Source organism: Pan paniscus, chromosome 3 (assembly GCF_029289425.2).
Source record: "Pan paniscus chromosome 3, NHGRI_mPanPan1-v2.0_pri, whole genome shotgun sequence".
Lineage (NCBI taxonomy): Eukaryota > Metazoa > Chordata > Mammalia > Primates > Hominidae > Pan > Pan paniscus.
In genome coordinates this window covers 155,026,522-155,050,698 of record NC_073252.2, presented here as the reverse complement: position 1 = coordinate 155,050,698, position 24,177 = coordinate 155,026,522, and the positions used below count along the sequence as shown (strand labels likewise).

At 34.5% G+C, this 24,177-nt stretch overlaps 1 protein-coding gene across 7 annotated transcripts in view; it reads right to left on the bottom strand.

Annotated features, from left to right (window-relative positions):
• The window catches only part of GLRB (glycine receptor beta), a 96,071-nt gene that overhangs the window by 14,631 nt on the left and 57,263 nt on the right, over positions 1 to 24,177 (bottom strand). For 6 of the 7 annotated variants that reach the window (XM_003822556.5, XM_034959317.3, XM_063603963.1 and 3 more), the window contains 5 exons: positions 20,753 to 20,982; positions 20,565 to 20,647; positions 18,498 to 18,638; positions 13,484 to 13,636; positions 4,432 to 4,724 (listed from right to left, as the gene is read on the bottom strand). In XM_003822556.5, the coding sequence (XP_003822604.1) occupies positions 4,432 to 4,724; positions 13,484 to 13,636; positions 18,498 to 18,638; positions 20,565 to 20,647; positions 20,753 to 20,982 (900 nt within the window). The remainder of the gene's footprint in view (positions 1 to 4,431; positions 4,725 to 13,483; positions 13,637 to 18,497; positions 18,639 to 20,564; positions 20,648 to 20,752; positions 20,983 to 24,177) is intronic. The other variant, XM_034959319.4, reaches the window with a different exon arrangement.

Sequence of the window (24,177 nt, the reverse complement as noted above, 5' to 3'; positions counted from 1 at the left end):
GGTGCAGCACACCAACATGGCACATGTATACATATGTAACAAACCTGCACATTGTGCACATGTACCCTAGAATTTAAAGTGTAATAATTAAAAGTCTGTGATGAGGCAGCCGGATCCACACTGAAGTATAGTGTCAAGTGGTGATTGAGGACTTCCATCACTGTAGACCAGTAACAAGGCCCTGATCCCTGCCATAGTGTCTGTGGAAACTATGTAGGGAGTATGGACTTAAACCTACACCCAGCAGTAACAAGAGGCTCCTCCTCTTCTACGCTGAGGTGACATCACAGGGGGCCCTGGAGGGTCAGGACTTTCACCAACACCAATTGGTTAGGAAGGCAACCCCTGCTGCTGTGTTGGTAGAGACAACATGGGGAACTGGTGACCCCCAATCCTGCCCAGCAGTATCAAGGAGCTCTACCCTGACGAAGTGGGAAACCTGGACTTGTACATCTGCTTGGAAGTAATGAAGCAGCACTCATCCTTCCCCTGACAGAACAGAGCCAGAGAAAGCAAGTTAAAACAGAAGGCTTAAACATGATTTGGAGTCTCATAATGTAATATCAAAATGTCCAAGTTTCAATACAAAATCACTCATCATACAAAAAACTGGGAAAGATCTCAAACTGTATAACAAAAGATTTCAAACTGTGCAACAACAATCTGAGAATTCTGAGAAATCTGAGAAAGATATTACAACATTCATGATAAAAATTATTCAGTGACCAATTATGAACATGATTGGAACAAATGAAAAAAATACACACATACCAAATGGAAACTGTAAAACTCATAGATTAGACCAACAGGAAAATGTAAAGGGCAGAGGAAAAAAATCAGTGTACTGGGAGATTACAGAAGACATTGTCCAAGAAGTCCCAGCCAGGGCAACCAGGTAAGAGAAAGAAATAAAGGGTGTCCGAATTAGAAAAGAGGAAGTCAGATTATTGCTGTTCAACAATGATGTGACTGTTTACCTAGAAAGCCCTAGAGACTCCTCCAAAAGACTCCTAGATTTGATAAACGAATTCAGTAAAGTCTACAAAATCAATGTACAAAGTTACAAAATCAATGTACACAAATCAGTAGTACTGCTATACACCAACAATGACCAAGTTGAGAATCAAATTAAGAACTCAATTTCTCTTAGAAAGTAGCAAAAAAATTAGAATACCCTTACACAAACAAATGGAAACACATCCCATACTCATGGATTGGAATAATCAATATCATGAAAATGACCATGCTGCCCAAAGCAATCTACAGATTCAATGTAATTTCTATCAAAATGCCAACATCATTTTTCACAGAATTAGAGAAAACAACCCTAAAACTCATACGGAACTAAAAAAGAGCCTGAATAGCCAAAGCAATCATAAGAAAAAATAATAAATGTCCAAGTTTCACATTTTATACAAGGGACTTGAGCATTAGCAGACCTTGGTATCTGATAAGAGTCCTAAAACCAGTCTCCTACAGTACCCAGGGACAATTCTATCACAAATCTAGCATTTGTGTTATTGGAGTCTTGAAAAGAGAAGAGTGAGGGCAAGGCAGGAAAAGTGCACAAAGAAATAATTAATAGCTGAAAACTCCAAATTTGGCAAGAAACATACACCTACATTTTCAACAAGCTGAGAAAAATCCCAAACAAGATCAACTCAAAGAAATCCACACAGAGACATGTCATAATTAAACTTCTGATCGTTACTCGACCAAAAGACCAAACAACTTTTTGAAAGCATCCAGAGATAAGTGACACTTTACCTACAGGGGAAAAGCAATTAGAACAATCAGTTTTCATCAGAAGCCATGGAGGCCAGAAGGAAGTGAACACAATACTTTTTAGGCACTAAAAGAAATGCATATAGAATTGTAACCTTACAATCCTACATCTAGAGAAAATATCCTTCAACAATGAAGGAGAAATCAAGACATTCTCAGATAAAGGGAAAGTGAAAAAAATGTGTCACCTGCAGACCTATCCAAAAATGGGTAAAGGAAATTCCCGAAAAGGCATGGTGGCTCATGCCTGTATTCCCAGCACTTTTGGGAGGCTGAAGCAGGTGGATCACTTGAGGCCAGGAATTTGAGACCAGTCTGGCCAACATGAGGAAACCCTGTCTCTACTAAAAATATAAAACTTAGCCAAGTGTGGTGTGGCACACACCTGTGGTCCCAACTAATTGGGAGGCTTAGGTGGGAGGATTGCTTGAATCCAGGAGGTGGAGGTTGCATGAGCTGAGATCATGCCACTGCACCCCAGTCTGGGTGACAGAGTGAGACTCTGCCTCAAAAACAAAAAACAAGGAAATTCTCTAAACAGAAAATAATAAAAGAGATATAACCTTGGAATATATGAAGATGAAAGAAAAACATAGCAAAAATATACAATAACATTTTCTTCTCCTGGAGTTTTCTAAATTATATTTGATGGTGATGCAAAAACTATAATGTGGCTCTAAATGTATGCAGAAGTATTTAAGACAATTATAAACATCAGCTTAAGGGATGAAAGAGAGGTAACGTTTTTAAACATCACAAAAACTAACAAAATAATGACACTAGTAGATCGTGATGTTATGCATGCATAACTTATCCAGACCAACCACTAAAGAAGTTAAACAAAGAGATACACTTAAAAACAACATAGAAAGCTCAAAATGAAATTCTAAAAAAATGTTCAAGTAACCCACATTAAAAAAGGAAAAAGAGGGCCAAGTGCAGTGGCTCATGCCTGTAATCCCAGCACTTTGGGAGGCCAAGGTGGGCGGATCACCTGAGGTCAGGAGTTCAAGACCAACCTGACCAACATGGAGAAACCCCATCTCTACTGAAAATACAAAATTAGCCAGACATGGTGGTGGGCGCCTGTAATCCCAGCTACTCGGGAGGCTGAGGCAGGAGAATCGTTTGAACCTGAGAGGCAGATGTTGCGGTGAGCTGAGATCACGCCATTGCACTCCAGCCTGGGCAACAAGAGTGAAACTCCATCTCAAAAAAAAAAAAAAAAAAAGGAAAAAGAAGATAGAGAAACAAAAACCAAAATAAACAAAACAAAGAAAAATAAAACATAGAGTAAAGCCTTACTATATCAATAATTACGTTAAATGGAAGTCATCTAAATATACCAATTCAAACATAAGAGAATGGCAGAGCAGTTTAAATACCAAACACCAACTATATGTTGCCTACAAGAAACTCACTTCAAATATAATGATATAGAAATAATGGATGTAGAAGTATGAAAAAGATATATTGAGGACATCTTTAAGGCCAAGATAGTGCTGGATTAATGCAAATTTTATCCTTATTCTTCATGAAAGGCATAAAAGGGTTCTAAGGCCTCAAGAAGCCTCCCTGAAGGTTTCAGCTAAGTATTTGCAGAGGGTCTTGGCTTTAGGCTCAGAAAATGAGTATAAATGACTTAAACAGTTTTTTAAAGGCCACAGGCAGCACCATACAAGCATGGTTCCTTTGCTTCTGCATCTAAGAACCACATGCGCTCTACTAGTCTAGCATTCTAGGTAAGGGGACTAGTGGTGATTAACAAACTGATGGAGTAATTGTGGGACCAGAGGAAAAGCATGGAAGGTAAGATTTTCAAGATTGTATGATGGAATGGACCTATTGGTCTTCTGTGGAATTTACTGCTCTTAGCTCAATGGAAATGGTCTTCTGGTTGACTGGTCCACCCATCCAGAGGGCATCAATTAGGGGCACATTGGGGTAAATGGACAGCTAACCTCAATCCTTTACACAGCCTGGCACGTTGAGATTTACCATTGCCCACTATTCTTAAACCCATAATTAATTGACAAGGCAGTGTTATGGGGTAAAATCTTAAATATTCCTTCTCCTGCCACTCACTGCTGGGAGGGACAGATTCCTAACTGCAGGCATCGTTTCCCTGAGCCAGACATCCAATAAAGAAGTAGCCTGCCTGACATGCTCCATGTGAAGCTCTCTAATGTAATGGGGAATGGTGGGTGATTTAATCATGAGCATGGGCTTCTCCAAGCCTTTTTATGTAAGGCAGATGATCAGAGATGCCCCACAGTCCTTGGGCCTTTCATTAAGATACATCGAATGAGAAACAATAGGAAGGTCTGTGCTCCATCCAGCAAGGTCTCCATATTCAATGGTGACCATCAAAGCAGAGTTGAATCCTTAAACTCAATGCAAAGTCCTCAAAAAATTTAATAAGGCATTACTTTTTTCCTTAAGTGGTAATTTGACCTAAACGTTCTGAATGTTTTCTAAAAAGCACGTTTCCCAAAAATTGTGTTGTGCTCAGTTTGTTTTCATCTGTGAGAGAAAAACAAGCAAATGCCAATTCCATCAAAACTTGTCACATACACAAAGGTGTCTCTCTCTTGACACTATGAAGAGGTTGGGGGAAATGATTTCATGGGATAATTTTATCCTTACCTGCAAAGTGCTAATATGAACAGGAGTCCCTGTTCCATTCACAGTATTCTTTTTAGCCGCATTTCCACCTTTTCCATCTGCTTGCTCAGCCTTAGCAATTCTGGCTTTTTCAGCTTCAACCCTTTTGGGGTTGTTCAGCATCACCTGGACAACTGCATACTCCACCAGGGAAGCAAACCCAAAGAGAAGGCAAGCAATAAGCCAAACATCAAGAGCCTTCACATAGGAAACTTTGGGAAGCTCAGCGGCAAGGGTTGTGCACTCAGAGGCCAAGCTGAGGACTGAGAAGATACCTACAGAAACAGAAAGAGGAATGAAAGTTGCTTTTTATCCCTATGAGATGTTCTGCGGTCATTACTCTTTGACTAAATCCGTCTCCAGTAACTTCCAATGACCCATGAACAATTTGTCAGGTCCCCTTAAAGCTCAAAGACTAGAAGAAATAATAGGTACATGCCTTTTCTGTAAGGACTATTGACTATGATTGAGGATTTTGTAAATACTTAGGGTTTTAAAAAATAAATAGAAATTTAAACCAGGTTATAAAAATATAATTTGGACCTGTTTTCAATATTAAAGATGGCTAAAACTATTGTATAGTATCTCTGAGGAGGCCACAGAGCTCTCTTATGAGACAGATTATGTATGTTATTTTTCAGCTTTGTTTGAGAAAGATTTCAGTTATAGAGCTGAGTTTTGTCCCCATGAGCAACTAAATCAGAGCAAGAACAGAACATATAAAGCAATGTTTTGATAAGGTTCATAATTAAAAAAAACTAATAGAAAAGAAACAGCAGGAAATATTCCTGTTTAGGGAGAACATATGATTCCAGATTTCCAAAGAAAGGTATGAAGGTCTGCTCCATGTAATGGTAACCCTTCAATGAAAGCTAACACACTATATACTAATTTAAGTCAAGTAATTGTCAGACTCCAAAGAAGAATTGCAATAATTTATTGCTCTCTTTCTCTTCCCAATTGCCACTCTCCCTCCCATTCCTCTCTCTTTTTCCTTTCCTTCGTATTTTCAAGAGAGAAGGTGATGAAATATATTTTATAGTTATAACCTGTTGGCATGGGCTACCAGGAACATGCTGAGTCAGAAAAGGAACCTCATTCAGTGTCAAGGGAGACTCACTTTACTTGAAATAGAAAACAGATCTGACTTGGCTCTGTGAGTCCATCTCACATACTGGGTTGAGTATAATTTTTTCTTCTTAGATTTGGCCACTTATGAGAATTAATGTATATATATCACCATAATAATTAAATGTCTACTTGGCTCTCTTTTCCCTTCCCATGAAATTACAAACACTATATTAGTATTAATAATCAGTTAAACATTGAAAAATATATCAATTGCATCATTTCAGAAGCTTCTGAAAAGTGTTTTTTGCATTCAAGAACCTAAGATACTCTCTATTAGAAGGAAACACATTAAGCAAATATAACTTCTGCAGATGAAAACAATATTCAATATATAACAACTTGATAAGCTCCTAGTTTACTTTTACTATAATTATCCTCGGCCCTAAGGAAAACTAAAAACTAATTAAGAGAATTATATTTTAAAAGTTAATGTAGGTCTTACATTAACTGTCTCTCAGACCACAGTGCAATCAAACTGTGGTCAAAAGTGGAAAGTAACATAAAAATCCAAGACCTTATCAATTACTGCCCTAAACTACAGTTGATTATAGCCATGGGAATTAACTTGGCAAACTGTCATTCTAAGTTAATTTTTCTATTCTTTGCCAAATTTTGTGAGTCAAATTACCAATCAAAAACAAGCCTAACTTATTTCCTTGAGATAAACTATTTTGACACTATCCTGTCTGTTTCCATAGCATTTCATGCTGATTAATAACCTAGAAGATATTAAATTTTAGTAAGCTTAGCTGTATACCTGAATATTTATCCTGAGAGATTAGAAACTTTATGATGAAATAGAGAATAATTTCAGATTATAGAAGGCCTTCAGAGTTCTGTAGTGGCTTTTTATACCATATTTGGTAGAGAATATTCAGAAATTTGGAATTAAGGAAAGAGAAATTACATTATCATAAGAATACTTAAGTAGCATTACTTTGGTGTGGATATACAAAATAGACTGAGAAAGAAAATTAGTAGTTGGGGAAACAAAGTATAAGGAAATGAAGGCCTAGATTATGATAGGACAGATGTGAAAAAAAATAGAGAAAACATTTGAAAAGAGTTACTGATTCAAGGAAGAAGGAAAAAATTGAGACAAAGTTATGAACAGGATGACTGGAAGAATTTCCGTAAAAAAGATGGGGAAGGGGCCTATAGAAAAGAAGATGACTTTGTCAGGAAAACATTGAAAGATTAGATAAAGGCCAAGGAACAAAGAACCGATGATCATGACACAGCACAGTGCACCTGGGAATCTGAAAGAACTTTTTGAAAAGATTAGCCAATATCATTCAGATAGATGTCTGAAAAGAGAGAGGACTTTGTGAGGTAAAGATGTTTTGGTGTCAGAAAAGGGGGACTGATTGAAGAAACAGATGAAAGGATTGTCTTTAAAAGGTGTGACAGAATATTTATAGATTTTGGAGGGAAAAGGGGAGTATTCATAATTCCACACATTCGGTTAGAAACAATGGTAGTGAATTCAAGACTTTTATCATATCAGATATAAGAAGGAAAGTTGAAGAAGTTAAGAAGAAGAAAGTGAACACACACTATGTGCCTTATCTTTGGAAAATCATATTATAATAGAAAACACCTATTAGCATTTTCTATCTAAAAATAAGAAATCTGAGCAAATAATGCTACTTTGTAAAAATACTTTAGCATTATCATAATATAGCCTTATATAGCATATATCAAATAAGCTATATAAGGAGGTTGAAGTGAGCAAAATCTTCCATAAACAAGTCAGGGTTGAAGTTATTTAGCTCATCAACATGGAGACAGAATTGTATAATGATAAAATCATCTCAATTTTTCAAGATATATACAGTAACCTCTATGATTGTCTATGGAATGTCCACAGATTTCTTGTCCATCCAATCACAGAGGAAGAATCTGCAAAATAATTCCCTAACAGCATATATACTAGGAATGTATTGGTGAAAAGAGAAAAATTGAAAACTAGAAAAAGAAAAGAGAAGAAAAAATAAGGAAAGAAAAGAGAGGAAGAAAGAAAGGAAAAGAAAAGAAATGGAAGGCAGAGACAGTATGGCATTTGCTATTAATAACCAATGCCATGAATCAACAGAGCAGGTCAAGGAGCAATTGCAAGTGCACACATGCCAACTCCTGTCTCAACTCCAAATAATTTATCTCATACTGTGATAATCACCAAATTTGTACATTTGAAATTGTTGTTAATAAGATGAAAATTCATTTAAAAGTACTACTATTAATAAATTATATTAGCATATTATCATTTCATAATTTTTAGTTAAAGAATACTAAAAGGAAAGGGAACTTTGACCCAAATTATTAATCTTTTTGCATTTATAATTGAAAGTTATTTGTTAAAAAAGGTATTCCCTTTAGCAGAAACTAAAGTATTTTGTGTAACAGAAAAAGATACAGTATAGTTTACTTAGTTAAGAGTATTACAAAACATTACTTCAATAGTTCCATGCATAGATCCTTCCATACTTGGAGAAATAGCTTAAGACAAAAGTCCTTACCTAAAATTCTCCAGGGAATCTTTGATGTTTGTTAACAATGGGGAAAGTTAATCACAAAAAGGCTGGGTGAAAAATAAAAGTAGAATACAAAACTAATTTTTTAAAAAAGCAAAATGAATCTAGGGCAATTTAAAGTAATTACTTTATGCTCTATATTGTCTGCTAACTTTTAGAACATAAAAACTACAGGCCATAACAAAAGAGACTGGTAAACTTATTTATTTAATCCTTTGGGAGAATGTAGGGGAAAAATAGTAGAGTAAGGAAAGATATGCAGAATCAAAACAGCTATATTAACTGGATATCCTGAAATTTAGTCTGAGTCAGTATTATTTCCTTTTCTTTTTAGATAAAATTATAATTTAGGGTCTAATAACAGACCTTCCGAATACCTGCAGCGTAATTCCATAATTATAATTGGAGATCTTAACATCTCTCACCAATAACAATAACTACACAAAAGAGATAAAAGATTTCAACAGAGCTACTAACCAACTTGACGGTAATGATACTTACAGAACACAACAACAAACAATGACTAATACACACTGCATGTGCACATGGTGTTTACCAGGAGGCATATGCTAGAATGGGCTGTTTAAAAAAAATCTCAACACACATAAAATAATTGAAATCCATGAGTATATTCTCTGACAAAGATGGAATTAAGTTAGAAAGCAATCACATTCAGGTACCCAGAAAAACTCTACATTTCTAAAGAATCCATGGGCCAAAGAAGAAATCACAAGATAAGTTATGAAATATTTCACCTGAAAGATGAAAATACAATATATCAAAATTTGTGTACTGAAGTTAAAGCAATGCTTACAGAGAAATTTACGACTGTGAATGTTCATGTTAGAAAAGAAGATCTAAAACCAATTGTCTGAGTCCTACTTTCAGCAATTACAAAGAGATCAAATTAAATGCAAAGTAAGTAGAAAGGAAATAATAAACATAGCTAAAAATCAATAAAAAGGAAAATAAACAAATAGAGAAAATTAATGAGATAAAAGCTGGTGCTTTGAAAATATCGATAAAGTAAAAAATCCTTTAGCTTGAGTGATCAAGAAAATAAACAGAAAATTCACGATTTAATAATATCAGGAATGAAAGATGGAACATTACTACTACAGCCTAACATTAAAAGGAAAAGGGAGTACTATGAACACTTTTTGTTCTAGTAATTCACAACTCATCTAACATCTAGAAATCAATTGGTATAATTCAGCAAATAGGAGGAGGTAGCCCACACAACTGTTTAAATATCTACCCATCTACCTCCCTTTGTGTCAATATACTCTGCCTTCTCTTCTGATACTATGGACCAGGGATCAGCAAACTATGACCTGTAGGCCAATCTGACCCATCTATTTTATAAATAAAGTTTTGTTAGAACACATCCATACTTGTTCAGTTATATATTGTCTATGGCTGCTTTACCATAGAACATGTAAGAGCAGAGTTTAACGGAGTGACAGAAACCATATGGCCCACAAACCTCAAATGAAGGTTCATTGACTTTGTTGAAGTCAACCCTGATTCTACTCTCTGGCCTTCTATAGGAGTTTGCTTACCTTTGGGGCAAATGCATTTTGCTCTTAGCAAAGGGCAATATCTCCATTTCCTGGATCTCATCCCCTCTTCCTTTCTCAAGGTCACTGCTCCTGCACTTTTTCCATCTCTCAGTTTTTCCTTCACTACTGGTTGTCCTTCATCAAAAACAAACTAAACATACTATTAATTCATCTACCTTTAAAAAATGAAAACCACTTTCTTGACTTTTATTCTTACCCTAGCTATTTTCTTATTCTTTTTCTTTTTATAGTTAACAACCTCCAATGAGTTATGTATACTAAATATCTCCAATCCCCCCCTCATCTTCTTTCCTGAAGCCAGTCCAATCAGGCTTTCTTCTTCTCACTTCAAAGAAACTGTCCATGGACACCAATGACCTCCCCACCTCCTTTAATGTAATGGTAACCTTTAGCTCTAAAAGCCATTGATCCATGAACAGTTGGTTGATCACTTTCTTGACCTAGAAATACTTTGTCCACTTGACTTTTAGGAAACTGCATCATACTGGTTGTTCCTCATTATCTCAGTCCCTCTTAGATTTCTCTGCTTACACTCACTCCCCTGTGATTCCAACCAGAGATTGAAAACCAACTATATTTTGACAAAGTTTAAATTCCTACTCCAGTTTTGAAATTTCCAATTAAACCCAGACTTGCATATCCAACTGCCTATCTGATATCTCCACCTAACTGACATTGGAACCTTAACGTGTCTAAAGCAAAGCTCCTGGACTGCCCATCTTCTCAAAGCCACTGTATTTACTTGCACCTTTGCCCATCTCGGCTAAGGTCAATTTCATATTTCTAGTTTTTCATCCAAAATAATCTTGAAGTTAACCCTGATTCTACTTTCTTTAATCTCACATTCAACATACCTACAAATACCTTTTATCTCAACCTTCACTACCACCCATCATCTAATTTTTTTTTTTTTGCGGGGGGAGGTGGGAGATGGAGTCTTACTCTGTTGCCCAGGCTGGAGTGCAGTAGTGCAATCTCAGCTCATTGAAACCTCTGAGACCCAGGTTCAAGCAATTTCTCAGTCCTCAGCCTCCCGAGTAACTGGGGTTACAGGTGTCCACCACCATGCCTGGCTAATTTTTTGCATTTTTGGTAGAGACGGGGTTTTACCACGTTGGCAAGGCTGGTCTCCAACTCCTGACCTCAGGTGATTTGCCCACCTTTGCCTCCCAAAGTGCTGGGATTACAGGGGTGAGCCACTGCTCTCAGCCCCATCATCAAATATTTATCAGCACCTGCATTACTACTCACTAGACCAAATATTTACCTGAATTATTGCAATTGTCTCCTAACTGCTTTCCTTGCTTCTGCTCTTGCCCGAGGTCATTCTGTTCTCAACAAAGTAAGCAAAGAGATCTGGTTAAAATTTAAGTCAGATCATGTGTAAAAGCCTTTAGCGACTTTATATTTCATGCTGAATAAAAACTAAAATCGGCCTGGTGCAGTGGCTCATGCCTGTAATCCCAGCACTTTGGGAGGTCGAAGCGGGCAGATCACGAGGTCAGCAGTTCGATATCAGCCTGGCTGACATGGCAAAACCCTGTCTCTACTAAAAATACAAAAATTAGCTGGGCGTGGTGGTGGGTGCCTGTAATCCCAGCTACTCCGGAGGCTGAGGCAGGAGAATCACTTGAACCTGGGAGGTGGAGGCTGCAGTGAGCCAAGATCATGCCATTGTACTCCAGCCTGGACAACAGAGCAAGACTCCATCAAAAAAAAAAAAGCTCAAAATCATCAGGATTTTTTAGCAGATGCTACATAGTCCACCCCTCATCGCTGTTATCTTTCTGACCTCCTTTCCCACTACTCTCCCTTTGACTTGTTCTGCTCCAGCCACAGTGGCCTCCTTGTTCCCCCAATGTCCAAGCATGCTACTGCCTCAGGAATGCAGCCCAGATGATCACTGTCTGGCCCACTCTGTCCTAGAAATGACTCATTTCTTCACCTCCTTCTTGTCTCTATCCAGTATCACCATCTCACTGAGGCCTTTCTGACAAGCAGTTTGCTACCTCCAAACTTGCTATCTTACATCACTATCTTACATATGATATATTATATTTATTTGGTGCCTGTTTCTTCCCAATAACATATATACTCATTGAAGCTAAGAAGTGTTTTAATGCATTTTATTAACTATTTATTAGCTATTTATTTTGTTAACAACATCCCCATCTTTTTTAATAGTACCTAACACATAACACAAAACAAATATTTGCTGAAGGAATCAAAATATGTAGAACTGCTTTGCAAACTGTAAAGCAATATAAAAATGTAGCTCATTATTAACTGCTGAATGTCTAATATAGGCTTTCACTCATTTTCTTAATACTCCCTGGAGCTTCTTGGGTATTTTTATCATCCCTATTGATATTTCAGCAGAGTTATTTTTAAAGAAGTTAAATCTGTTGTTCAACTTGTCACAGCTAGTAAATCCAGAACTGGCTTTCAAACCCAAGTTAACTCTAGAGACTGACTTTCAGCTATTGAACTTTCAGCCTGGATATTAAGTCACAGCTCAGGAACCTTGTATCAGAAGTCCTGCAATGAATGGAGATGAAAAATTCTTAAAGGATATGTCAGAAATTGAGATGTCTCCAAAGAAGTCTTGGAAGCCTGACATTTATATCACTGCATGAACATAAGAAACTTCTAATAAATAACAACAACAAAAATTATTTGAGAGAAATATATATTTTTGACAAGTCTAAGAATTTAAATTCAGTTTTTTTTGGTTATTTTCCCAGTAAATATAATACATGTAATAATACATAGTTTTTATCCATGATGAAATTTCTCACATTTTTGGTTACAGATTTGGTCTGTGTGATTTCAATTAGATGTAAAAAAACCAAATTTCTTCTTCAGATGACATTGCCATTTTCATGGCTTCTTTCCTAGTTTCCTACTCTTTAAAATCTGTATTTCATTTAATTCCTCCAATAAGTCAGGAGAGAGATTTGCACAAGGCCTTTTTGATGAAAGAAAATTTAAATGTAGCAACTACATACTCACTGAGGAGGTCAGACATTTCACAGTCTTACCTGTATGAGTTCCAGGTGATATTCAGAAAACACACAGACACACAGTAATAAAAAATTTTGAAACACTCCAACCAACCAAAATTTGTTGATGCAACGTACATATTTTGAAGTTTATTCAATCTATCCATAGGAAGGGCGCTTGCTTATTTCCTTAAGCAAAGGCTTTTTAGCCATTATACAGACACGATTTTCAAAAGACTGGCTGGTGGTATTTCTATGTCACAAAGCATTAAAAATAAACCGGAGAGCAATGGCCCTCAAGGGACAGCCAACCAGCCCTGATATAGCACACAATAACCAATGGTTGGGAAAATGATGGCTACATAATTTTTCATAATTTTTAAAAAGTAAATTATATTACTATTTCCTAAGAGTATGTGATAATACATACTATTTTTCAGAAAGACTTCCTTCGAAATAGTTATTCATTTTTAAGTTTGGCACTACCGAAGGTTTTAGACAGTTATCTGTGAAAATCACTTATAAATAATTATTTCATGACAGAAAAATAGATTAACTGCTTATAATACTCCAAGGACATGAAAAGAGAAACTTAGCTTAATTATAGAGTGCATAAACATTGAGAAAATCTAGTTCAATATCAAGTTTTGAAGAAAGTCTTTAAACACCGAAATTGGTGGCTAACAATTCTAAAACTCATTGTTTCAAAGTAGTTGATTATATGGTAAGTTAGATAAAGATATAATCTGTTCCTGATGTGACAAAAAAGCATGGAACACCTTACCCAGGGGCACTCTGGCAGCACTTGCATCCGGGTTGATCCAGAAGGAAAGCCAGGAGAGAACAACAATGAGCAGGGTTGGGGCGTAGACCCCCATCATGTAAAAGCCGACCTGCCTCCTCAGGGTGAAGATGACTTCCACACATGTGTAGTAGCCTTTCAGAAGCAAACACATTCAAGACATGAGGTTTTCACCCACACAGAATGGCAAACATCAATGACAGACCTGGAAACGGTAAGTCACTTCCATTTGAGGCAATTTCACAGAGTAAATGCCTCAAAAAAAAGTTTTTCTTTGCAGATATATAATTTATGTGATCTAAAAGGGTGACATTATGGAACCAGTTTCAGCTGACCTTTTGCAACTTCATTATGACATTGAGAAATAGATCCCACATGCTGCTCTACTGTGTCAGTGTCTAGCCTTTTAGGTCATTGTTCAGAGAATTGGCAATAGAGTTGAACTTTTCCTTACCCGTGGGTCCTCTCAGGGCAATGATCTAAAGGAGTCATACAGGCAGTAGTAAATCAAAGTAGAACAAATCTTAAAAAGAAACACTCTGGGACTACACGTTATCAGTATAATTTTTCAGCCATATGTACCACTTCTTATCTAGGATGGATGGCAGTCTACACTGACTCTCATACATAGATAAACCTTAAAAATTAAGAAAGTATTGGAAGTAAACATTAGCAAGTATAGGAAATCAGTGTTTTCAATCCATATACATAAAAGATGTATATGGTGCAAACATCGGATATTCCTCTCAATTCTTTGCCCACCTCTACTTCAGGCTCTCAAAGGTACTCCAACTGAAGGAAAGAACTTTCATTTTCACATGCCAAGACAAATGCAGAAATTGTTTTACAACCTAATTCTAGAGTGGCCATGACATCAACTGGACCCCCAAATTAATCACCAATTACAGGCAGCCTCACAATAGCCTTTGCCGCCTTGAGAAAGAAAATAGTAACACGAATATGCTCACAGTACTGCATTCAAATAGAAAAGGTATTTCCAGATGTTCGAGATTATTTCTTAAATGTTTGCTCTTTTCAGTTAGCTATTTAAATATAATATATAATGCCGAAAGTGCTTAATTTAGATAAGAATGTTATTTGCCATTTTACAAATGTAAGATTGTGCATAAATAGCAAAATAAAATACCTATAATCGTTTTCTGTTTAAACTCTATATAATTTTTTTAAAATGGTGAAACAAATTAATGAACAATAAATAAATGAAATAATTATGGGGGAAAGAAAAATGTTACTTTTTCCTATTTTATAGTTTAAAATAATATTTACCTGGTCTTCCTAATTGGGAAGAATATACATATATCTAACACAAGAATAATCTACATATTTATTCCTTAATAGCACCTACAGCAGTACTTGCACAGAATAGGACCTTAATAAACATGAAATAAAAGAATGGTTATTTATATCCTCAACAAATAGATTAGAAATCTTTTCTTTTCCCAATGTGATTTAGAATCATTGCCACCTCTGAGAGGTTACACAGACAGTAGAGCTAATATGTAACAAAAATAGTTGCTTTCGACTGAAGCAAATTCTATTTATGCCAAATGCTTCCATATTATATTAAAGACAAGAAATGCAAGTGTTTCTTTTTTACAGTTGAATTTAATTAAAATTTGGCAATATATCAAGTCATTCACAGGTTTTCAAAGGATGTAAAAAACATAACAATGAAAAATCTCCCTTTCTTTTCTTTTCCCACCATTCCCCTTAACTCTCTGCCTGGACAAATAAGAACATATGTTTCTAACTAACAATCATGTGTAATATTTCAAAAATAGAATCTTTCATAAGTACAATTGCTACAATTAAGAAGGCTCAAAATATTTCCTAAAACTGATTCTGAAGTACATGACTTTGTAATAGTATCACTAAGTCAAATTAGTTTTCTGTTCACCTAGTGCATATGAAATGTTTCTCAACAAATTATATATTTTTAGGTAGTCTCAGTTGTCACAAATATTATAACGATTTACTATAAAGTAGCATAGTTTAAAATAAAATTTTCCATTCCATCCCACTATGTTTAAATGATAGTCCATTAACATGAGTCCTGCGATTTGAAGCAAGTTTCCATCGTGTCCCTTTTATGAAGGTACCCACTAGGGGAGCTTCACAAGACTTGGATGCATTTAGCAGTAAAATACATGCTTGGATATTATAGTGATTTGCTCCATAAAATTTTATGAGAAACATTTCTTGATCTTTTTTTGATCTTTTCCTAGTATTGTTACATTTATGAGAGGCAGGTGGGCAGCTAATTGATATAAATGTTCATTGGGCAAATTCAATTTACTTTCTATTTCCTGTGAAGTTTTATTCCATTATTCACTCAGGCTTCCAATTTGAGTATTTTTGTATACTTGCTTTCCCACATATTTCTCCACTTTTGTTATTTCTATAATCATAAAAAAGCATAATTTTAATAAAGTTGAAGCTGCATTATTATTTCTATACAAACTAAATATTGGCTATCATTTTTATATATTGCTCATATATATATTTATACTTTCCCATTTTTCTATGCTGTTAACTATTGCATGTATTTTCAATGTCTTATTTTTCTAACTAGATTTCTAATTATCCAAAAATTAAAATATATTTTACTTCTATTCATATGATAATTCATAAAAGTACTGATCAAGTCCCTGAAACATACTAAGTGCCAAAAAATATTGTTAGGCATAAGTTGTTTTGTTGTTATTTTCTGTAGCTAATGAGATTTCAGTGAATTATTTATGACTCAAAAAATTTCCCAGAAATGCTTATAACTCTTGAGTAATCCCCCAAATTCCATACCCGAATACCATAGCACACCTAATTTTATTCTAAGAACTAAAATGAATTATATTTTACGTTGTTTACTTGTTTACCACATTGAAATATGGCTCTCTAAAGGGCAGGGACCTTTCTTTTATTCACTACTGAGTCCCCAAATGGAGATTTTTTTTAATGTAGAGCTTAAAAGTGAAAAAATGAACACTCCTAGGACTTTCAAAGCTATTATATAATCATATGCTATTACATAAAATTACAAATAAAATTGCTAGTGTCATTTTCATCTCTAAGAAATTTAAAATTCCAATAGAGTCTCCTTCAAATTTCTCAAAACAATTTAGACACTACTCTTTTTGAAATGTTAAGCATATAATCTGGATGTGGGTAACAATTTTCAAACTATAATAGGACTCCACAGGTATTAATCGTATAACAGTATCAGACTCCCTCTCCCACAGCATCACTGTAACTGTATGACCTTGGGCAAGGGTCTATTTCATTAGCCTAATGTGTACAATGAGGATAATAAAAGTACTTAATTCATAGAATTGTTGGGATGATTAAGTTAGATAATTCCTGCAAAGAACTAAAAACAATGCCTAGTATAGCGAGAGATCAAAAACCTATCTACTAAGTACGCGTTCTTATACGACAGTCTCAAAAATCTCTAAGAACTATAATCTTCTTAATTTGAAGTACAAATGGGAGATGGAATACTACTCTTGGTCCCATGGCTGACAGTAATTTGCCTGGTGACATTTAATAAGTAATAAGTCACCAGTAATAAGTAATTTAATAAGTAATGTATTCACTCTGCTCTTCAGTTATTTTATGTGTTAAATAAAGGAGCTGGCTCAGAATTATCAATTAGATCACTTCCATATCTTACTATCTATGACTTCTTCATTGAATACTTTGATGGTCAAATTTTTAATAGCTCTCCATTTTTTACTTTTAAAAACATCCATAATTATTTAGCAATATATTCGACTATTATCTCTGTTTTCCTAATGTACTATAAGCTTTAAGAAGAAGGAATGCTTACATATTAAAGTTATATCATTTGCTAATGTATTTTGAAGTCAACAATAGATGTTTAACTGTATCCCCAAGCTGCCTAGCATTGTCTTTATCACAACATCGTAAATATGTAAATGTTCTCTCCACCTCTTAATATTAACAGGAATGTTTTAAATTATATGTTGCCTTGATGACATCATGAGGACAGCATTCTAGCTCGTTCTGTCAGCATTCTACAAACATCTGATCTCTCTCAGTTTTAGACAATTATACTATATACATTTTATTATTTCAAGTCAACATGCATTTTGCAACAAAGCTTTAATTATATCTATTTCTGAATATTTTTGTTATGATTTACTTCCAAAGGCAGAATTAGGATTCTGCAATAATTTACATGTTGAACTGATTATTATTACTAATATAATAATCAAAATTGAATAATCTTCTTTATATTGCTAAGTGAAATAACACTATATTCAATATCTAAAACCCTCACTAACCTAGAACTACTAGCAGAAAATAAAAGGTTGAACACTAATCATATTATGACAGTATTGAGTAGTGAGTACTGTACTTCCTGCAAAAGCTCCATGCAACTTAGTGAATGAGGTTAATTTGTTTTCCTTTTCATAACTGACTGTTCTGTGACCTAGGTCAAGAAGACTGTACAGGGAATATTTACTGATGTCCAATTATTTCACATTCTTATTGCTTCCTGCATAGCATAAGGATCAATGCTTTTTAAAATTAAGAATACGGGCCAACCACCATCTAAAAACTACCCAAAAGACAATGGATGAACATATATGGATTATATTGTTTATATCTAAAATGTTCAGCCCCAAATGGAATCCTGCCAGAAGTAGAATTTCTTGACAACATCTGAAAACCACTACCTGAGAGAGTTTTCATTACTAACATAAACAATTAAAAACCTCTCACCACGAGAATTACATAAAGAGAAAGCAAGCATGTCTATCTAATAATTAAAAGTTCAAAAAACTCTAGTGAATACAATTCTGTGAAAGACTTAAACATATGAATGTAAAGATAAACTATTTGCTAATTTAATTTTAAGTTTTGGCCAATTCTTTTCTACTCTCCCCTTGGCTATGTATTAATTAAAATGTATCTTTGAAATAGAACTTCGTTTTATTTAAAGAATATTACTTACCAGTGCCTTTATAGTATTTTGTACAGTTACCATATTCAATATCTTCCTTTTTGATATCAAATTGAGGCAAGGCAATTTTTTCTAATTGCACAGGATCTCCTGACTGCCAGATAAATCGTAAATCATCAGTTGTGTAACCAACTATAAACAAAAACAAATAAATGTTAGTTTAAAATATAATTAATAATGCTTTTTAAATATTTTCATAATTCAAATCTTAAACATAGCAAAGGAAAGAAAATAAGAACTTCTTATATGAAATTGTCGTTTAAAATGTAAAGAGGTAAAACCCATGGTCACTAATGGAAGTACTAGTACAAGAGTTAAAGATATTCATCTTAAAGAAAAACAAGTTTAAATAATAAGCATACGGCACAGATTTAAAATCCTAGGGCATCATATACAATAACTTATTTCTCTATGTCAGAATTATTTTTTAATGGTCATCAATAAAAAGCTAATAAATAAGTGATGCAAGCTTTCTGAACGTATACATTTACAATCATGTAATATGCTCCCTGGGATTTTTAAAAGAAATGTAATCATTGAAACATCTAAATTTTTTTTAAGAAATCGGCCTGGTGCAGTGGCTGACACCTGTAATCCCAGCACTTCGGGAGGCCAAGGCGGGTGGATCACGAGGTCAGGAGTTCAAGACCAGCCTGGCCAATATAGTGAAACCCCATGTCTACTAAAAATACAAACATAAATTAGCCAGGCACGGTGGTGGACGCGTGTGATCCCAGCTACTCAGGAGGCTGAGGCAGGAGAATTGCTTGAACCCGCGAGGTGGAGGTTGCAGTGAGCTGAGATCGCACCACTGTAGTCTAGCCTGGGTGACAGAGCAAGACTCTGTTTTAAAAAATAATCATCATCATCATTATGATCACTGCAAAATTCCCTAAAGGAGTTGCATCACCATAGAAGGCCAATAAAATAATCCCTCAAAGGGACATAGTTACAGCATCATTTCAGCACCCTGAAGCACACACATTTTGGGCTTAGGTATGTGGCTACAATTTAAAGAATTTTACAGCATACACTAGTCTAGTATCGAACTCAAAAGTGTATGTATTTTTGAAAGTAATATTTTAGTGCATCCAGTAATGGGATCAAAATGTAAATGCACTGTTGGAAGTTTTCTACAAGTACATCTTGACATGCAGGCACTCATATACAATACATACAAAAACATAAACAGACATGTGCAAACATATAAACACATACATGTGCAAAATCTCATTTTATAGTTAGAAAGAAATAAATATTGCTCAAATTTAGGATCCATTTCGGTACATTATTTAAAAAACAACCACAAAGTAACTTTAGACATATAACCTAGACTACATATGCAAGATGTTTTGCCAGGTAATTATTCTTTACTCTCTGAAGAAATAGACGACCTTATTATAAGATGATCCATGTATTCAGGCTAAACATTCCTTGCATTTGTGTTTTGATTTTTTTTTTGAGGTTTATGTTCTACTTTTATTTTCAAAAGATAAGCATCATGGGAAATTAATTAGTACATTGTATAGATAAATAATAATTTCAATTAATACACCTAGGGTACCTTTTAATAAATGAAAAATATATGATCAAATAAACATAAAAAATACAATTTTGTAAAAAAGTTGTTTACATTTCTTTACTTTCATAGAGAATGAATGCTCAGTTGGATTTACAGAATATTTTTCAATGTTTTCCGAATTTTCTGCTAAGAAAATCTGGTTTTAACATCAGAAATGCTATTGAAATTAGGACGTCATTTTCTCTTTTACCTTGCCTGTATTACCAACTCAAATAACAATGGCAACTGGAATGTTAGAAGTATACACCTACATCAATGAACTGAAACAAGGCTAGTACAAAAATGATTTATCTTAATACAAGTTAAGATAGTATTAATAAAAGAGTAACTATAATTTCCCTAAATAAATTATTTTAATGACTATTTATAATCAAAGCACTAGTTTTACCACTGTTGTCTAAGATGTCAGTAGAATGTATTACCCAGACATTTTAAACACTTTATTTTCATAATCAATTATGTTCTCATTTACGTACAGCTCTCCAGTTGCATCTTGCAACGTTGTGTATCCATGGGAAACAATGTCAAGTCCAAAGGGCATGAAAGAGTAATAGATAACCTGGAAGTAGAAATGGGTCTTAGAAATAATTTAATATACTTCTCTGTCATCCATTGATTTTAGAAGGAAAATATAAATGCACAAATATGAAATATAAAAGAGTACCTCATGCTGACAAGGACATCTCCATCACGAAAAATAAAGAGAAGGATGTTTTCCTGGGTCACATCATGAAAATTGGCACTTTTTTCATTTGCAAAAAATAAATCAGGTTTCCATAAACACTTGTACATTGTTGGATCCACTGTCAGTGCATCTGAACCCCTAAAATCACTGGGGAGCTTCAGCCTGGGGTCATTCCATTTTTGTCTCAGGAAGATGTTAACTCTATAGTCCTGAAGAAAAAGTACATGCGTGCACATGTGTATGTTTATTGCTATTTTTAAGAACTTATTCGGCCCCAAAACAAAAAGGGTTACAATGATTAGTGGCACAAATATTTTTGTTCTTCCAACATCAACCAAGATCACAACAACTGTGTCACTAAAGGAGAGCTCCATTAGCAGTATAAAGACACTTGTCTCTATGTAATTACTCTCTGCAGACATTCTGTAGCACTTGCTAGCTCAAACATCAGAACATAACCTTGTTGATAGTTCCTTTACCTTTACACAAACACCAATTATTACAGTTGATTAGATGGTAGTACCATAAAAGCCTGAGAATCACTAAGTATTACTATCATTCTTCCGCAAAACTTTTTGTCCAAGTATACACATATCTTAAAATTAAAATTCATAATGAAATTTAGATTCTTACTTAATATGTGATGATTATTGCAACACCTACAAAAATTAATTCAAGAATGTCTAAGACTAAAACCTATCTATCTCATGGAGTGAACGCTTTCAACAGATACAATGGGGCAAACATTTTTATCCATTGCAGGAAGACATGCATGGCCTTCTACTTTAGAGGGAACACACATTAGTTTCAAGCATTTTCTAATAAAATATGAATTATACTACCTTAGCCAAAGCATGTGGCTGATAGCCACTTAACGTTATTTTGAACACTCAATATAATTCATTTCAAATTATTTGCTAAAAATCTTCCTTGAAATATACACACTGAAAATTATTCTATTACATTCTGTATTAGTCTGTTCTCATGCTACCAATAAAGACATACCTAAGAATGGGTAATTTATAAAGGAAAGGGGTTTAATTGACTCACAGTTCAAATGGCATGGGAGGCCTCACAGTCATGACAGAAGGTGAAGGAGGAGCAAAGGCATGATTTACATGGTGGCAGGCAAGACAGCACGTACAGGGGAACTCTCCTTTATAAAACCATGAGATCTCATGAGGCTTATTCACTGTCATAAGAACAACAGGGAAATGACCTCCCCTCTTGATTCAATTATCTCCCACCAGGTCCCTCCCACCACATGTGAGAATTACGGGAGCTACAATTCAAGATGCCATTTGGGTGGGGACATGGCCAAACCATATCACCACCTTTAGGTGCTGTGTTTTATCAAGGTAAATCACCAAAACCCTGTAACTTTGAATTGCTATATTTAAAATAAGCATTCATAATATTATGATAAAATATTATGTCCTTAATTTGATATTAAGGTTCAGTATAATAAATAATCAGATGAAGCTGTGTAGGTATATTTTACATACTTGTTGTTAAAGCTGTGACCCTTTATTGTGATCAATGACCCTTATATCAAAATACACAGGGTGAATTCCTTATTTAATTTTTAAGTTGTTAGAAATATATTACTATCATACCATTATATAGGTATTTACCATGTGCTAAGTATACTTAATGTTAAGTGCTTTACAAAATCACATTTAATCCTCAGAGTTTACACTATCAAAATGCTCTCCTGATGCTTTCATATGCTTCATATGACTGGAAAATAAGACTTAATTGTGTTTTTCTTTTAGTCTTGTAGCTGGGAAGCTAAACATTAACTCTACTACCAATTGCATTAACAATTTATCTCTCATATCCTGGTGCAATTACCATTGTATGTCTCCTACACATTCAGTTCTTTCTCAATTACTTCATTGTATTTTTCTTATCATATACCTCAACTCTTTCTGAAATAGGGATGGATAGAAAATAAAATAACAGTTGAGATATTGCTTTATTCTTGACAAGAGCATTTCAGTATTATTTGGGTGTCGCTGCCAAGAAACATTGCCAATGTGGCTTCCAGAGTTAGAATGCTTTATTTCATCCTAATATTAGTTCATCTCCTTTTGATAGAATATTACATATATGTATAGGGATATAAGTATTAAAATCTTATAGGTATTCTTTATTTATTTACTTTAGATTTTTATTTTTATTTTTTGAGACAGGGTTTGCTCTGTTGCCCAGGTTGGAGGGCAGTGAAACTATCACAGCTCACTGCAGCCTCAATCTCCTGGGTAATTAAAAAAAAATTGTATAGAGATGATATCACATTATGTTGGCCTGGCTGGTCTCGAAAGCCTGGGCTCAAGCAAACTTCCCTCCTTGGTCTCACAAAGTACTAGGATTATAGACATGAGCCACCATACTCAGCCACTCATTAGTATTCTTTATCCAGACCAAAACAAATATCTTTTGGAATGTATACTGGTTGGCTGCTCAGTAATTAATTTCTAAAGATTTTATATCAGTATTTTATAATAATATTCACAGTATTATCTGACAGAAATTAAAGAAATGCTAGTATTTAACTTCAACATGTTTTGCATAACTAAAAAAGAAGTCATTCTATATTTTGGGGTGAAAGTTCATAAATTAAGCCTGTATTATACAATATTCCCCTTAAAATTTCCATACATGCACACATGTTTTGGAAGCATAATTCCATGTTCTACCTATTTTCAAAATGGTATGGTTAACTAATCTAAAATTACATACCAAAAAATAGCTTTGTTTTTAAATTTCTTTAAGAATTTTAATAGTGTTTCTCCATGTGAAGTTTACTATCCTAAATCCTTTTTGAAATCTTATGAATGCTTCTACACAACCCAAGAATACATTTGTATTTTTTATCAGTATATTAAGTTTAAGCATTTTAATCAGCAGAAGCAGCTTTCCTTCATTTTCTTCCCATTTTGCATCCTTGGGAATCCAGCTGCAGATTAGATCATAGACTTTCAGAAAACATTTATTTAAATTCCATCTAAATCCCTAGGTAATTTACTAGTTAGTTCATTCATCCAAAAATTATTTATTAATGATATATTAATTTTCACGGTCTGGTTAGCAAGGATAAAGCTGTGAGCTCCCCTTGCTTTTAAAAAAATAACTATAAGTGATATTGAACATCAGTCAAACATAACTTGAAAAAGGCTATGTAAACATAAAACAAAAACCAGTTCACAATGGACATCTAATTTTGACTCTGAAGATCAGTTTAAGCTAACTAATGAATTGATACCTATACTGAGACCTGTAGTTAGAGAAATCTGGGTCTAAATTCTGTGCTAAATAATTTGCTATATGGGTTTAAGTCAAGTTATTTAACTTCTCTGAGCCTCAAATTCCTTGTCAGTAAAATTAGTCCACAGTTACTC